This window comes from Thamnophis elegans, chromosome 4 (genome assembly GCF_009769535.1).
Source record: "Thamnophis elegans isolate rThaEle1 chromosome 4, rThaEle1.pri, whole genome shotgun sequence".
Classification (NCBI taxonomy): Eukaryota; Metazoa; Chordata; class Lepidosauria; order Squamata; family Colubridae; genus Thamnophis; species Thamnophis elegans.
The window spans coordinates 71,042,689-71,061,686 of NC_045544.1; the positions used below are offsets into that span (position 1 = coordinate 71,042,689).

At 35.4% G+C, this 18,998-nt stretch overlaps 1 protein-coding gene across 2 annotated transcripts in view; it reads right to left on the reverse strand.

Annotated features, from left to right (window-relative positions):
* AKT3 (AKT serine/threonine kinase 3) overlaps positions 1–18,998 on the reverse strand; it is a 169,983-nt gene that overhangs the window by 7,631 nt on the left and 143,354 nt on the right. For both annotated transcript variants that reach the window (XM_032215221.1, XM_032215222.1), the window contains 3 exons: positions 10,850–11,064; positions 9,763–9,850; positions 811–913 (listed from right to left, as the gene is read on the reverse strand). In XM_032215221.1, coding sequence (XP_032071112.1) covers positions 811–913; positions 9,763–9,850; positions 10,850–11,064 — 406 coding nt within the window. The remainder of the gene's footprint in view (positions 1–810; positions 914–9,762; positions 9,851–10,849; positions 11,065–18,998) is intronic.

The following is an 18,998-nucleotide window of genomic DNA, read 5'->3' on the forward strand; positions in this document are numbered from 1 at the left end:
TATGAAATTATTTTTGTATTTATGTTTACTATGATCTTTTGTAGAGATATGTAAAACTGAAGACTATTTTTGTAAATATTTTTTAGAATGAGAAGCCGAATAGACAGAATAAGATTAATTAGGCCTTGTACAAAATATAAATATTACAAGTCTTCAGGGATTCAAGGATGTCCAATATTCAATAGAATGAAAAAATAGATTATTGATAAATAGACTCCCACTCCTGTAGATTAATACTCTGAAATTTTGAACTAATTCCCACCTACTCAGCCAACCCATCAGAGGGGCTTTTTTATCCTTCTAAATTAGAGTACATCAGAGTACATAATGTTTAAAAAGTCACTGCTGAAGATTTCCTACTATAAGATCTCTTGGATAGCTCCAGATATACTCAATACATATACAAATAAAAGGCAACCAATAACTTCTTATTCTTCCCCTTCTGTCTCTGCAGTTCTATCCTGATGATTTGGATGAATGTGAGTGACACAGACCTTTGCTGTTGAAGACATCCACCAAAAAGAATTTGGAAAGACTACAGGGTGTCAAAAAAGGGGAGGAGAAAAAGGGAAAAATTAAGTAAACTATCAACTTCTTCTCTTCTTGCTGAAAGACCTTTCTGATTCCCAGGGACCCTCCTCAATGGCTGACTGATATCATCATTAGATGCTCACACTCACAAATTACTATTATGGTTATTATTTGTTGTAATAGCTTCATAATCTAAGATTATGTCTTAGATTCTTCATAATCAAATAAATGAAATGTGAAATCCTCCCCTCCTACCTTCCTTAATAATGAGATACTTACATTTTTCAGGTGGCGTTATTGTAATAGTTTGAGCAGTAAACTCTTCGTCAAAGTATCTGGTGTCCGTCTCAGATGTCACTTGAGGTTTAAAAGGAGGAACAAGCTGAAGGTGTAGTGAAAGAAAATTTTTTATTAATACATATGAACATTACATTCCAATTTTCACAAATCATCCTTTCCTCTGCATGTATGTCTTGGTTACTTTCTCTTCCATTGATGTCTAAAAAAATAGTTTCATGTGGTTTATAGAATCTTTTAGATGGCAAGGAGGTGATGGGTAGCAGGAAGAAAGAAGAACTGCTTAATTCATTCTTTGCATCTGTCTTTATGCAAAAGGAAGAAATAGTTCAGCTTATCAAAAGCAATACCCGCGACAGAATAGGAATGTAAGTCAAAACAGACAATAAAATGTAAAAGAACACCAGTAGTTCACAGTCTACTTCTTGATAAGGTAGAACAACACAGGATAGAAAATACTACTACCAAATGGATTCGCAACTGGCTGACCAACTGCACTGGTGAAACCACACTTGGAATATTGTATCCCATATTGGCCCCCACAATACAAAATAGAGAAATCATAAGACCATATAAACAATGAAAAGAAGGGCAACAAAGATGATAAAAGGTCTGAAGGCAAAGCCATATGATAAACAAATAAGGAAATTAGGTATGCCAAGTCTTACAAAGAGAAAGATTAGGTGTCTGCCAGTAGTTGAAGGGCTGTCACAGAGAAGGAGTTTACTTATTCTTCAAAGTACTTGGGGGCTGGACAAGAAGTAACAGGTGGAAGATCATTAAAGAAGGATCCAACCTACACAGAACTAAATTGAAAATTTCCTAACAGTGGGAACAATTAGTCAGTGGAATGGCTTCCCTCCAGAACATGTAAGCGCTCCATTATTGGAAGTTTTCAAGAGGAGAGTGGACAGCTATTTGTCCAAAGTGTTATAAGGTCTCCAGCTGAGCAAGGTGTTGGACTAGAACAGGGGTCAGCAACCCGCGGCTCTGGAGCTGCATCTGCTGTGGCTCCCTGCCTAGTAAAACCAGATTCTCTTATGGGAACGTGCCCCACCTCCCCTTTATCTGTTGGAGAAAACTCTTAAGCAACATCCAACCTTTTCTTGCAGAGGTGCCTGTAGGCTGGCAGTTCGGATGTCTGATCCCGAACGTATGGGCGAAAGGGGCACATGCAAATGTTTGTGGTTGCACATGAATGCATATGAAGAGGTAGGTTTGGTTTCGCTTCTGCAGCCTGATGGAGGTCTACGAGAGCCTTGGAAGGGTATGTGTGTACATGCACACACACAAACTCACACACACACACACAGAATATAAAGATTGCCTGACTCAAATGATCAGGTGGGGTAAATTCTAAATAAACATTTACTATAAGATTGGAAAGAAATAATCTATTATTATGTCCTGTGGGAGGGTGGGAGGATTTTCCGGTGATTTGAAGGGAGACCTGCAGGAAGGGAGTGTTTGAAACCAGACAACTTTTAGCACTGAATATTCAAAATTGATTTCCATCTGTCCGATTTGCTCCCTCGGCAAAGAAGGACAAGACCACCCAGGCGGAAGAGGGGGGGGGTATCAGAAATAAGAGTTAGGTGATATATATTTGAATCCTTTTGGGGAAGCTCCCAAGCTGCAAATTTATCATAGTGCTGAATTAGGGAAGATGAGAAAAAGTAATGTACCTGACTTGTTAGGCAACAGAAAGAAGAGTAACTTTTCCCCCCCCCAAAAGAAAACCTGTCACATTTACGATGGACCTTTCCTCATGCTCCAAAACAGTTCAAGAGCTCTGCTAACTACTCTACTGTATGGTGTATTCAATCCTGAGGTGGCTTGAACCAGTTCTTGTTCGTGGCACCCTCCAACAGCAGGTCCATTTATTTCTACCACAGGATTTGTACAGTAACACGAATAAGCCGAAGCGGCGTGGACATACAGCTTTTGTGAAGGAAAAAGTTTCTTGTTTATTTTCCTGCTGACTATAAATGCAGATAAGCCCCATAAATAAATATTTATCTTAAAATCTAAGATAAAGTACTTTTAAAATAACCAGTCACTTTTCACTATTAATAAAATGATGGGAAGGGAATTTTAAAATCACCAATTGAGGTTTTTTTTTTAATAAAATGCTTAGTATCACAGCTGTCATTGCTAAATTATGTTAAAGCCTAATAAAATAGATTCTGATTTATAAAATATAGATACTTTATTTCCCTTTCATTTAATAATCATTTTTTAAAAAAATTAAACAAAACAGTAGATTATGCATTCCTTAAATCAAGATTTTATTTTTCTCTACATACAAACTCTATATCAATGTATCTTAATTTGAATACATTAAACTGTTAATTAGATTAAACTATGTATTTTTCACAAATAACCTAATATTTCAATACATTTTATTGAAAACGATATATGCAGTGTTATCTTCATTTTAGATGTCAAAAGGGGTTTGTGGCTCTTTTCTGTGGGAAACAGGTCCAAATGGCTCTTTGAGTGTTTAATGTTGCCGATCCCTGGACTAGAAAACCTCCAAGATCCCTTCCAACTCTTATTATCCTATGTTTTAAATAATCATTTCAAACCTGAAAAATCTAACTTTTTTCTATATCTATTAATCTATCTTTCCTTCTTTTCCTAAAAATCCAAAAAGTCAAGAAAGAAGCTTCGCAAGACTGCCACCTAACAGCAAAAAAGCTGAATCAGCATTAATCTGCCCTTTTTAATCAATCCATTTAGATCAAAGGTCCTTGTAACACTAATTATTTTAGATTTTTGTTTTGTTTTGGATCAGCGTATCTGTAATTAAATCTTAATCAGAGTTATATACTATCTATACAGAATTTATGATAGACTACATTTCTTCCAAAACATTCATTAACTTAAAAACAAACTATTAAAACACTTTCTACATCAGCAAAATCAGACCAAAGAGGATGTGCTTAGATAGTAGTTACTCTAATCTCAAAGTTCTGACATAGAAAAAGCAGAACTTTCAATTTAATTGGTGTTGGATAGAACAATGAATCTCAGTAATAGGTACAGAGTGTTCAGGCAATTTTCTTCAAGGTATGCAAAGTTATAAAACAGAAGTAATAAACAAAAAGAAAATAAAGGCAGATCATAAGAACGCCATATTCACTATGTTCTCTTTGCCTTTATATTCTTGAAAACCTGCCTTGCTTTCACGATGTCCTAAAGCTTTTTGTTTTTTATATTTCTTACCAGTGTTGATGTAAAATAAATGAACTTATTTGATCATATTTTACATATTACTCATACATTCAACAAAGACTCTCATAACCGTTTTCATTTCTTTGCACATTCATTCTCTACATTCCCCACTCCATATACATTACAAAATCTCCCCACTCCCGATTGTGCCAGATGTGTGCTAAGGATGGGACAGTTAAGTTTTATTGAAATAAATATACAGAATATGAGCTATAGAGAGGGGTCCCCAACCCCGGTCCACAGCCTGGTTCTTGGCTAGGCAGTGAGGCTTTATGGCATCAGAGTAATAGTGATGGCTCACATCACAAAGGGCCTCTCAGGCAACCAAACAAGGCGGCCTTTCCCACAGCTTTCTTTTTTGCCAAGAATTGTGCAACCAGTCAGTAATTGGGCAGTGGAAAAGCAATACTGAAGGCAGCTCTGATCAGCTGTTCAGTGGATGGGAGAGTTGAGCAGGAGTTGCTGCCACTTCGCTGACGAAAATGTCATTGGTTTTGCAATGGTGGCTACACTGGCTTTATTCCTCCCTCAGGTAATAACAGCAGCATATCAGTTGAATTGCTTTCCCCTCTCCCTGAGTATTGAGCTGTCAGAACCTCTATGTTGCCTGCCCTTTACATTCCAGAAGATGTCTGGAATATGTGTGACAATTAGAACAGGAGCAGCAGGTGGCTCAGTTGGACTGTCAGTCTGCATCCTGTGCTGTCACATGACCTATCATACTGCGAGCAGCCATATTGCCTCAAACACTGCTACTATTTGATCGGGGGGAGACTAAGCTGTTTTCTTTTTCCCCCAACTTTGCACTGCTTCAGACTTTTGTATCTTGTGGTCCTGAAGACATGTTGTATGTAGCACCATTATTTTGTGTGCTAAACTAGTTCCTTTTCAGCTTCTGGATGCAATTCAAAATGCTGATTATCACCTATAAAGTTCTTCATGGCACAGGGCCAGGTTATTTGTGTGGCCATCTGTCACAATTATCTCTGTTCATCCTATGGAATCTGGCAGAATGGGCATGCTGTGGGATTTTTCTAAGAAACAATGTCACCTGGCAGGACCAGGAGGCATGCTTTCACTGTCACAGCACTTGCCCTATGGAACACTTTCCCCAAGATTTAGATGACTCTGATCCTGCTGTTCTGTTTCATGGGTCTGAAAAACCTGGTTCTTCCCCCAGGATTTTAGAGCATGGAATAAGCCATTCATAGATGAAACAACTTGAATGAAATATGTGATGGTTGGCTTTGGTTATCCTGTCCTGGATGCTGTGTTTTGTTTTAGCATTTGTTTTTGTGCTTTAATCTAACTGTATGTTGCCCAAGATCTCTTTTGTGAGTGGGGCAGTCATATAAATGAAAGAAAGAAATATACATATTTTTTTCAGCAATTATTCTTGGGCATGCATTTTTTTCTTATCCAGGGTCTTTTTGCTTTCATCATTCCACCAAACCTTTTTTCACTCTTTCCATCAGTGTAACTACAAACATTTCTATGGCACTCTACAGGATAAGCAACTTCAACATTGCCTTACATCCAGTTTCTATTCATTCTATTGAGAGATTAAATTATTTTCTAATGCTTTTTCAAATACAGCTCATACTTCCACTGAAGCATGATCACTGATTTCAGTTTGCTGAAATCAAAGAAACTTCATTGAAGGTATAAAGAAAACAAAAATTATGATTTGATTTAAAAACAATTCCTGCTCAATATAAAACGTACGTGTGTGTGTGTGTGTGTGTGTGTGTGTGTGTGTGTGTCCGTGCGTGCGTGTGTGTTTTCGTAGATTTTCATGGGTGTAGGTATGCTGGTCTTGTTGTATTCGGGTCTTTTCCCATGTGAGATTGAGATTGTCTTGGCAACATTTTGGCGAGGTCTCACTCGCCATCTTCAGCCTGGGTTTTGGGCAGTTCCAACCACGCTTTAAGCCCAAAACCCAGCCTGAAGATGGCAAGTGAGACCTTGCCGAAACATTGCCAATATAATCTCAATCTTACAAGGGAAAAGACCCGAATACAACAAGACCAGCATATGTATGTATGTATGTATGTATGTATGTATGTATGTATATGTGAAAAGACCCAAATACAACAAGACCATATATACGAATACACACACACTCACACACACACACGCACACAATATGCAAATATAATCAAACATTTAGAAAGGAGAAAAAACATGATTAAATGACAATATTAATAAAATAATGAAATCCAATGTACTGCTTAATTGCCTTTCCTAAAACTATTACAAATCCAAGTTTGTAAGCTTGCTTTATGAAATTAACTCCTTAAGCAAGATGAAGCTAGACTGGACTACAAGAGGAGTAAACTTACAACCATAATTGAGCCTAGAATTATGTTTGTAAGTTTTTGTGGTTGACATAAGATCATCTGAGAGACAATTCGTGAAGTATGTGGATAGAGTTGCAAAGCATAGAAAAATTTATGCATGGGAGTTAAAATCGTGATATGCTTGTATGCAATTACACAATGTATTTACATATGTTTTCCACATTGTTTTTCTCAACTATTCAAGCAATCCTGTCTGCAGCTCGTAGAATTATCAATCAATGTGAAGTAGTTCCATATACTTGAACATTGTGTTAATACTTGTGGACTGCATCAAAGCATGTATGTTTGAGTGTAGCTTGTGTTTTCAGACTAAAAAGTAGGATAAATTGTTATATTTTCTTGAAGCTATATTAATGGATTGGCTAAACATAGTTTGAGGAATTGAGAAATTTTAATAATTGTTATTCTATCTTAATCTTTTTGATAATTGACAAGTACTTTTTTGAAAAAAGCATGACACAAATTTTATCCTTTTGCAAAACAGGAACATCACAGGATTGGAAAGAACCAGAAATACATGGAGCTGTGATATTAATTAAAGCCAAGTTTATTACTTTGTATAAATGAATACTATTAGTTTGTATAAATAAATACAATAAATAATTAGTGTACATCCTGTATTTTTGCTAGGTAAGTATAACATGCACATGTGAACTTATTACACAAATACAACCCGCCTGTGGCAAACTTGTGATACTAAAACTGTCAGTGGAAATATTTTTATTGATTTTCACTAGGAACTGGATTCATGTCATGAGTTCTAGAAGATGTGCATTTTGCTTCTGGTTCAATTCAACTGATATTTCTCTTAAGTTTCTATTATAAATATTAGTTTTTTTCTATTTAAAACTAACGAATTAGTTCTAAATTCTCAGCTGTACATTCACATATGTAGAAAATTAATCTGTAAGGTTTACAGTAGTTTGTAACAATTAATCTGTAACATGTATTGAAGCTGTGAAAATATTATGATTTTCTGTGTGCATAGCATTCTGTAATTTTTATAGTCCTTGCCTCTTTTCCTCATTGTTAAACTCTAATTTTATAGACAGAATTCAGAGTGGTCCAATTTAGTACAAATAAGAGTAGTGCCACCCTCACATTAAGTATTCACAACTAAGATGTTTGAGTTTCTCAACAATTAATACATTATATTGAATTACACATTGCTTAGATTTAAGGTAAAACATATTAATTCTGAAGGGGTGCCAAAAACTGAGCGTACTGGCAGCTCTAGTGACAGAGGTTACAAGGCCTCCACTTTCCAGAAGCTAGATTCCAGCTACTGTTTTTAGGATACAGCCCAGTGAAATTAAGCAAACTAACTCTACAGTCCATGTATCCCTTAATTAAGAAGATACAGAAGAATATTTTGCATTCTTTCTTATATTATAGACAAATAATTATTTACCATGAATATTAAGTATTAAATATTGTTAAATAATAAGCAAAGGCACTTAGACTTATATACCTCTATGGTGCTTTATAGCACACTCTGAGCAATTTGCAATGTCAGCATATTGCCCCCAACAATATAGGTCCTCATTTTACCGACCTTGGATGTATGGAAGGCCTAATCAACCTTGAGCTGGTCAGGATTGAACTCAAGGCTGTAGGCAGAGTTTTTAAGACTGCAATACTGCATTCTAATTACTGTGCCACCATAATAAAAATTACCCTGAATTTTATTTTCCCTTTTACTCATTTATTTCTTTCTTAAGTAAAAAAAGCTTCTGTTATTAATTTTTGTAAATGTTATTAAGATGCAATTATAGAATATTCATTTTTTAGTTTCACAAACTTAGCACCTGGAGATTGGGAAAATGTTAGTAAATTTACTCTTCTATTTTAAATGGTGTGAATTCTTTTTTGGAATTGTATAAAATAGCTGATGTTTGCTAATTAGCTTAATTATTTATTTGCTGTCAGCGTTCATATTACTGCTTCATAGTATCCAACTCTACAGCAAGTTGCAAATTGCCACAAAAAATGTGTTATGTTTATATTTGCTAAATTATTTGCTCAATATCAAATATCACTGAAAAAGCATTTTCCCTTCCCTTTAGTTTTTAAAAAAGAAGTTTGAAACTATGTGATAAATCAACACATTTTGACAGAAACTTTCCCCATTGTTTTATTTTATAATTCATCAATCTTTAATAATACAAACCAGCTAAACTCTCATCAAATAATAAACTCCACTGAACATAGTTTGATTTATTTTTAGAAAAAATATGCAGAGGATTCTGCTGCAAATTATTTAATCTCAATGCACACACTGTTAATTCAGAGATTTTAGAAAATATTCAACATAATTTGAAACTAGCAAAATCTTTGTAATTATTTTAAAATCTATATGTTACCCAACATCAAACAACTGAGGGCAGTTCACTAAAAACAAGACAAAATAAACAAAATAAACAAAAATGAAGACTATGACAAAGTTGATAAAAAAGATAGTAATTTTAAAAATGAGCCCACAAAATACAAGGGCTTCACTCACTATCACCAAAGATAGCTGGCTCCCAAAACCAAGAAAGATATGTGAATTACTTCTGAGTAACTTCCTTTATTTTTCCTCAACTGTAGACAAAAATCTAACAAATATTCTTTCCCAAATCTAGATTAAGGAGTTTGAAAATCCTTTAAAATAGGTTTTCAAAGAAACATTTAAGTAATATTAAAATAATGTAACACTGTGAAGTTTCAGTATATTAAAAATTACCTGAGGATGCTTAACTCTCCCTCCAATCCAAATTTTGCAGCAATACCAATAGCCCCTACAAGAATTCCTTCTTCAATATGACATAGTATCTCAAGATTTACACTAAATTATAGTTTAGGCTTACAAAGTCCAAAGGAAAGATGAGTAAAAAAAGAACAGGATGGCTACACAAAGTGACCCTCTGAATCCTCTGCTTGAAACCCTGTGGTAAGCTGGTTCATTTCAGCAACTATTACAAATGGAAATGCTTTCACTGCCCCTAAGAAAAAGTCCTGAAATTGAAAGTCTTCAAGAAACCCTAATCTTTCACACAGGAAACATTTGAAAATACAAAATATATATATAATAATTATGAAATGTCTGATTCCACTAAATATAAGCACTGTTTTTAAAAAAAGATTAGACTCAGTTCAGTAGAAGTGCGATGCTTCTATTAAATCAGAAAAGACCAAAATTGTTACGCTTAGATATATTGGAGTTTTTGTTGTTGTTTGATAGTTTGCTAAATTTTACCTGATATGCATTTACTTGATATACATTTGTTGTAATTGAAATAAGGTATATTCTCTTTGGGATTTCTTAGGAATTCTGTTTTATCTGATATAAACCTACCTTTTTATCATATACATCTTGCCAATTTATTCCAACAAAGAAGCTGTGTCGCATAATTTCTTTAGCATCATCTGGTCCTCCACCAAGACTATTGAGGAGAAGAGTATAAGCAATAAGAGTTCTTATTAGTAAAAAAAAAAAAAGAGGGGGAGGGGAGTACAGAGACCATGTGATCACTAAAATAATTAAAATTATTCCATGGAATAATTTAAGATTTAATGTAAGCCATTTAATCAATAAAAACACAACTTTCAAGTTGGGGAATTTGTTTTTAAAAATAAACAATGCATATATAATTATATGCCTTCCTTAATATAATTTGGAGCTCATGTACTTTCACTTGCTTTTATTAAAATTTGCTATGCAAATTAATTGGATTGAAAATACAGGAATGCTCATACAGATTTTAATCTTAAAGTGATAAAATTTCCTAGAATATGTAAAGTGAATTTTGCATTAGAGTTATCTGCACTTTCTGTTCCTTTTTCTTCAACTGGCGCCCCACATATGTGGTAGAGCCCATCTGTTGATGTTATGATGTTTTTATCCTAGGTCTTTTTATTCTGTATAACTTGTTTTATTTTTTGTAAATTACTCAGCATCATGTATATGAGATTGGCAGCTATCAATCAATCAAATAAATAATATCTGAAAGTCTTATAAGATAAAAGAGACAATTCAGAAAACTGAGATCCCAGTAAGTATACCTTAGTGCCTCTATCACTCATACAGTTTATGAATACAACTTGAACAAATTTCTAATCTTCAGAAAGTGACATTTTACTATGGTAATTAAAATACTGGAAAGTCCAGTACTGACTAAGCACCATTTTAGTTCATAAGAGATATTACCTCTTTAGTTATAAACTTTGCCGCTTCTGATCCTACAAAAAGTCAATATAGTTGAGTAGAATATAGTTCAATAGAGAAATATTATCAGTTAATTCCTGTTCACTGTGAGGAAAAGGGCATCATGTTGCTTAAACAGGAATTTTCTAAAAAGCAATTCTCATTTTATTCTTTTTCATTCCCTTGTATATTTTATATTGTATATATTTTTAATACCAAAATATATATTTAATCTTACCGTTTATTTGGATCTTTTATCAGGAGACCTGAAAGCAATGATTTTGCATCAGATGAGAGAGTTCGAGGAAATTTTATATCTTCCATTAGAATGAGTTCAAAAAGTTTTTCATGATCCTGGTTGTAGAATGGCAATCTGCCACACATCATTTCATACATAACAACTCCAAGGCCCCACCAATCCACTGCACGACCATAATCATTGTCTTCCAAAACCTAAAATAGCAATATCAAGGCATTAACACACAGACAAATATATTTACCTGATGAACAGATTACTTTTGAAATAATTACCCTTTAAAAGAGAGTGTTGTCATAATTTTCTAAGGAAAAGGGAAGTATTATATTTAGTCTTTGTTTAAACAAGGCAGCATCTTCATTTCAAGGTCATTATCCTTCTAGGTAAACACAGATGTACATCATTTAAAAGCTAACTTTTGAGCATCTGTTTTTATGTGCCTTGAGCTCTACTGTTTTATCTATTAAAATAAAGGATTCAATTCAGTGTAACGGATCACAGTCCTGGTCATAAAGTATTTCATTTTTCGTCTTCCACTACAGAAGCACTGATGTAGGTCCAATAGTTCTGGAGATACCGCAAGGAGTACAGTATCTCCTGCTCGCTATGCTATGACATTGTTATGACAAAAATTAATACTCTGAGGCAGTGTTTCTCAACCTTTGAAACTTTTAAGCTCTGTGTAGACTTCAACTCCTGGAATTTTTCAGCCAGCATGCTGGCTGAGGGATTTAAAGAATTGGTGACCACACAGTTTAAGTTGCTAAGGTAAAGAAACACAGCTCTAAAAAATTGAACAACATATAAGACATAGGCTTGATTTATTGTACGCCATTCAATTAACAGTGGAATGCAGCATATAGAGCATTATTTTCTATTATTCATCAAAAGAATTCTGTGAGGAAGCTTGGATAGTGACTGGACAAAGCCATCCACTGAACTTCCTGAGCCAAAGGTAGACTACAACTAGGTTATCCAAAAGCTTAACCACTACATGACATTATTTTTTTAATTATTATGGTCAGTTGTATCATCAGCCAGATGTTTAGACTGGATCTGGCATTTTTATCCACCTATCAAGTTCTTCCGAAGAATCTGGGATAGAGAAATGTTGGTATTTGTAAATTTGTTACATCATTACAGGATGTAAACTGTACCAAGTAGCATTCTATAATTGAGTGATTGTAATTCTTTCAATGTCAACAGTCTTCAAGCAGTATGCCAGATTTTGGGGATTGCACCCAAAGCACCTTTTCCTATTGATACTAACTTTGTTCTCTTCTGCCACTGCCGTTTACTTCTATTTGCAGGTCTTTGTATTTTGTGATTTTCTCCAATTCTTTCTCTTCTATTCTGCTGTCTTCAGGCACTGCAACATCCACTATCCAGATATGTTTGTCTTTCTTATGAATAATTGTTAACTCTTGAGTATTATGTACCAGGTGCTTATGATCGGTTGCATATTCAGGCAGTTGTTTAGGCTGGATTTTGCCTTATTGAGTCTTTTCCAAACCCTTGGGATAGATAAATGTTGTTATTTAATGATATTAAATATATTGTTGCAGGATGTAAGCTATATCAAGTAAAATAGCTTTTTACAATTGACGTGGTGATTTTATCAATGCCAATAGTGTTCAAGTGGTGCTCTAGATGTCTTGGCATTCTATTCAAGGCTAAATTTGTTTAATTTTATTTAATACCAATTTTGTTTTCTTTTGCCAAAGTATTGCAATTTCCATTATCTAGACTTCTTTTAAATCTTTCTTATGAATAATTATTAAATCTGGGTTGTTATGTGGTAAGCACTTTAGTGTCTTCGTTTTCTATTACTTTGTCTGTTTTGTGGTCTCACTAGTTCTTGCTTGCAGGCAAGTGGTATTTCTTGCAGATATTCCAATGCACCATTATTGGTACTTTGTCATGCCATTGCTGTTGTTGCTCGTTGTTATAGTTAGGACTGCTGGAACAAAGAAAATATTCCTATTTTTTTTCCAGTACCATATAATATGATACAATTGTATACATCATTGCATAAGAACTCCTTTCATTGTTAAGGTACACCTGTAAATTTATTTAATGGCATTAAGATGAAAAAAAAGTATTTCTTCATATAAAAGGATGATGCCTATAAAACTGAATCAAGTCCTACTTCTAGCTAAATAAATAAATAATAAGTAAAGAGTTTACTTATATAGAAATAAAAGCAATATTTTAGAGCTTTTCTGCTTGTTTAATAATCATTGTAATAAAATTCTACTTTTCAATGATGAAAATAATAGACAGCAATGGAAAACCACTGTCGTGCATTAAATTATACTTGACCAGTAAGTCACTAACACCTATCAGTTAGTGCACAGGTGTCAAATTTGCCACATCATATTGCTATCACGTGACGTATCATGTTCCCCTTTGTGGAGCTGGGGTGGGTATGGCTTGCGAATGGCCCATCCCCATGAGCTGCCAGTTTGCATCCTTGAGTTAGTGTATTAACACTATATAAACTACCTTGAGACTACTGCATTTAATTGACATTAAATTGATTAAATAAAATTTAATTGATCATATAAAAATGACTTAAACTATTTTAGTTTATACATGAATAAAAATGTTAGAGTGATTAAAAGTAAACTTTGTTATTGTTACATAACTCACATATCTATTGTAACATATTTAGAATGGGGGTCCCTTTTGCATTAAAAGCAGGGAAATATACCTGGCAATATATGAAGTGTCTGAGGCTTTTTTTAAAAAAAAGTATAAATAATAAAACCTAATATTTACTTTGGAGGCACCACCAATAAAATATCTAGTGAAACAGATCTAGAAACTTTTGAATAATTTACAGAAAACATGACAGTTCAATTCAACCTTACCATAGCAAGGTGGGATTTATCAGTTGTTATAATAAAAATATTTCCTATATATTAGGATACTTCAATATATTTCAGAGATGTAAAAACAACAATCATGGTTTCCAGTTATTAGATTATGTGATTGCCTTAATTTAAAACATGATTGTACTCTTATAATGTCTTGCAACAGAAAGAACTATTTTAAATGCAGTTTAATTTGTTTTCAAGACAAATTAAACTACAACATTATGTTTCTCTTTTCCAATTTATTCATCTTGATTTTTACTATGAATGTTATGTTTCATATCACTGAGCATTAGTGAGCTTATTTTGGACAGTGTTAAATCACAACTGAGAAACAGTTCATTGTGGTGGTTAAGGCATCAGGCTAGAAACCAGGAAACCGTGAGTTCTTGACCTGCCTAAGGCACAAAGCCAGCTGACAACTTTGGACCAGTCACTTTCTTTCAGCCTCAGGAAGGAAATAATGGCAAAGCTCTTCTGAAAAACTACAAGTCGAGGCCATCTCCAAGAACAGGACATGGTTCCACAATTGAACACACAAACTTGAGCTCAAGCATAATTGTACTTCTGATGGGGGAAACAAGTTCTAAAGCTTTTATTTCTGTAAACAATTTTAACACAAACAGACATATGGATACAAATGCACTATTTTGAAATGTGACTGTATCCCAAGTATCCAAATTGCAATTGGCAACTGTTGAATTAACTTTGGGACATTACTAATAGCATTTAGCATAGCATTTTAGGCTTATATGCTGTTGCATAGCACTTTACAGAACTCTCTGGGAGGTTTACAATGTCGAAGCATTATTTGCATATTGCCCCCAACAATCTAGATCCTCATCTTACCGACCTGGAAGGACAGAAAGCTGAGATAACCTTGGCCCAATCAACAGCCAAAGCAGTGAGCAGTTTGGCTGCAATCCTGAACTTGTAACCATTGCTCCACCAGGATTCTAATGAAACTAACCTGTCAAAATATTATTGTGGAGAAGGTATATGTGTCTATCCATCTATCCCTCCTTATTTTTTTTACTTTAATAAAGTATTATTGTAAAATACTTCATGTTATTAATTAGGAATGTCTTTATGTTTTAAAATAAATTTCTCTGAATGATCATTGACTACATTGCACAGCCTTGACTACTATTTAAAAAAATATCAAGGGAGGAGGTGAACTCCTTTCATTAATTGTGCTCAAGTAGAGGCTGATAGCCATCAGTCAGACATGCTTAATTTAGAGTCCTATACTGAGCAGGAGACTGGACTTGATGGCCTAAATAGCCCTTTCCAATTATGCAAAAAACCCTTTTCATAATGGACATAGGCTGTTTTAAAAAATTATGAGATTACTAAGAGAACATGAATAGGTTTATGCACATATTTAAACATAAAACTGGGCAGCTATTTTAAATCCAGCTTTGAAGTATTATAAAAACTGTTCTTCAGGAAACCTGAAAAATAAAAATTACTTTCTGAGAGACTCCACCCACTCCAGCTAAATATTATTTTATGGCACAATGATATGAAAATATACTCAAAAGTTAATTGTTACTAAGTAATGAGTTCTTACTTTCAATAATGTTTGCATACAAATACATTCTTTTATGTCAGGCTTTAATACGAATAAGATATTGAATATTATGAATATTGACAGTGAAACACATTTAATCAAAATTACCACAATAGGAAAACAATTACCAATCAATTGTTCTGTAGATTCTTACTTGGCATTCAAATACTTTTTTTTATTTTTACACTATTACAAAAGTACATTTTCTAGGATTCCAAAACCACCTTATTCAACCTTCCCCATCTGTCACCATCTGCTTCTTTTTAGCATGTACTTTTTGTGTGATCACATAAGCATGTGAAAAATAACTAATATTCATATGATTATGTTCATGCATTTGAGGACTGGACATAATGAAGCTGAAATGCCAAAAATGTACTTAACACTTCAAGTGTTGTTTTATCTTTATGTGATCAACATTTTGTTTTAAAATTGTTGTACATTTAGAGGGATGAATACCCGTAACTAATGCTAATTCAACAGAAATGCAGCCACTGCAAGAAAACAGCACAATAATTTACTATGCTTTCAGTGTAAATAAGGTTATTTTTTTTTTCATAGTGCTCACAGAATTCACTGATAGAACAGAAATTCTGTAATTGGCTAGCTCGTCAATGAAGATTCATTAGAAAATCCCAAATTATTACTAATTTTGATATGCAAGAAGAAATACAATAGTTCAGCTGGGGAAACTTCTAGGGGAAAAAAGGTGAACTGAAGATGATTCTGTTAAAAGTGGATCTAAAAGCCATTATGAATAGTTAATGGTAATAGACTGGGAGAGGTTAATAACAAGAGAGAATTTTTTCAAGGAGACTCACTTTGCAAAAAGATTGCACAGATTGACTACAAAGAATAGCATGACAAAGTAGCAATAATAGAGCATTGGAATATCTGCAAGAAATACCATTTGCCTGCAAGCAAGAACTAGTGGAATCCTAAAGAGACAACAAAGTAATAGAAACTGAAGCTAAAATCTTGGGGATTTTAGAATTCAAACAGGCTGCCACATAACACTCCAGACTTAACAATTCTTGATAAAGAAAGAAAGAAAGAAAAAGTCTGGATAGTGGAGATTACAATACCTGTAGACCGCAGAATAGTAGAGAAAGAACTGAGAAATTTGCAAAATATGAAGACCTGCATGAAATAATTTTGTGCAGTTTAAAGCTATGGAAATCTAAGAACAGAACAAAAGGGTGGATAATGTTCCTAATGTTGCTATAATTCTGCAGGTTAAAGAAAACTAAAAAGGAATATAGATATAAGTAAAGAATCTGCTAAGACTAGAAAGCGCTTGAAAGCAGACAAAAGTATTATTGAAACACAACAGGTCTTCTCCACATCTTAGATCAGGGGTCCTCAAACGCTTTGAACAGGGGCTGATTCATGGTCCCTCACACTGTTGGGAGGGGCAATTCGGCTGGGTGGGTGTGACTGGGTGGGCATGGCTAATTTAGCAGTCCATTTTGCCTTTGTCCTTGCTGTACTTACTCAACCCAAGGAATCGATTTACTTAAGAGCCCCCCCCAAGGGAAAAAGAGCACAAACTTTCTTGCCACTTGCCTAACTTCATTAAAACAGCAGCTTTAATAGGCCATTTAAAAAATTAAAAAATAAACAGGATTTCCTTCAAAATAACTGCTGATCATATGTTTCAGATGACTACACAATAAACCAGACTGAGAACTGCACCAATTAAGTCTGCAACTAAAACCCCCAAGATGGACTTTGAGAGACATTGGAAGCAGGCAGAAGAAGGCGAGAATCAACAGACAGACACACACACAGCCTCCAAGGGTGAATTAAGGAGGGATAATGGTTCCTCAGACTATTGGGACCCGGACTATAGTTTGAAAAAAATCCTATGAACACTGTACATATCTTTATTTCAAGTGCAAAAAAACCATGAAATAATACAATATTTAAAATGAAGAACAATTTTAACCAACATAAATTACTAATTCAATGGGAAGTGTGGGTCTGCTTATTTGAGATTATAGGGATAAAGATCTTTTAAGCCTGGAAGAGAATTCACAGTGATTTGCTTTTTGCCACACTTGTGCTTGTGTATATACCAGTGGTGGGATCCGGATCCCGTTCCAACCGGTACAGTTGAAACGGGCCTGGCGGCATCCACATGAACGCACGCAGCACGTGCATGCATCTTACCGCCTCCGTGATGCTCCAGCTGCTCAGCAGAGCATCGCACAGGCGCTGTATGCGCCATGTGTGGAAACCTTAAAAGACAGGTAAGGAGCTCGGGCGGGTGGGTGGGCCCTCCGGAGCACCTTACTGGAATGGTATCCAGTAAGCTTCGGTACGCCCATACCGGAGCATACAGCCTGCAACCCAACATTGGTATATGCACACATGAATATCTACTAAAATTGTTCAGCAACCAATTTGGTTTATGTACTTTATATATGGGAAGAATCAAAGCAATGGGTGAATTCTCCTTCAGGTATTATACTGTGGTTGCATTTGAATTAGTGTTAGCCAACTTCCACTGATTTTGAAAAGCTAGGAATCATGGAGACAAGTCCCTCACCCAACCATGCACTTTTAAAGCTACTTTAAAAGCAGTCTTTTCCCTACTCACCCACAGGCCCTGGATCACGTGGCTGTGAAAAACATCTGAAGGGCTGTTTTTAAAGCACTTTTAAAAACTTTTAAAGACTTTTAACACACTACTTTACAAGCTGACAGCTGCTTTGCAAGCTAGCACCACCTCCTCTCCTACTCACCCACCAGCCCTGGATCACATGGTTATGAAAAACACCCAAAAGGCTGTTTTTAAAGCACTTTTAAGCACTTTTAAAGACTTTTAACACACTACTTTTCAAGCTGCTTTTCCTCCCACCACTCCACGGGCCAGATACTTTGCATTGGCGGGCCATATCCAGTCTGCAGGCCATAGTTTGAGGATACCTGTCTTAGATTTTGTTTTGAGTGATTCCCCCTACATTTGATTCATTACAGTTTGCCTATCGGAAGAATTCTGTAACAGCTTAGTTCCCTATGCCATCCGTCTGGCAAACTCACAAGATTCATTTCTCTTGCATGTAAATGTATACATACAAACCAGACTGTGTTGTTTCTCCATGTCATATAATATATGTGGGTATATGCATAATTTTGTACGTATGTATCGTATTTCCCCGAAAATACGACAAAGTCTTATTTTCTTTTGCTCCACGAAATATGGCCTTGGGCTTATTATTAGGGAGGACTTATTGTTTTGGGGTTGCTGGGCAGCTACTTCCTTGCGAGCGGGCTCCTGAAGAGCCAGGAACAGCCTCAGGGGCGAAGCAGCAATGAGGTAATCACGCTCACGAGCAGCCACCCAGCAAATCCATACTCTAGCCAGGCAGAGCGCCATTCAGTGGAAGACTCTCTGTCCAGAAGACTCTCTGTCCAGCAGCTGGCCCACCATAGAGAGCATTCCTAGAGCGGCCGATGCTGGAAGACTCAGCCCCGGGTTTTGGAGTTTGGAAGTTATGTTTGGAGTGTGGCGGCTGCGGGCAGCGGGGGCCAGTGGCGGTGCCCTGGGAGAGCTGTGCAAGGGCTTGGTGAGGTTGGGGGCAGAACAGGTGCTCGCGCAACCCCCCTCTCCAGCCAGGCAGAGCTCCATGCACTGACTTAGGGGATATCCCAAAGGTGCCAAGCTGCGGGAGCTTGG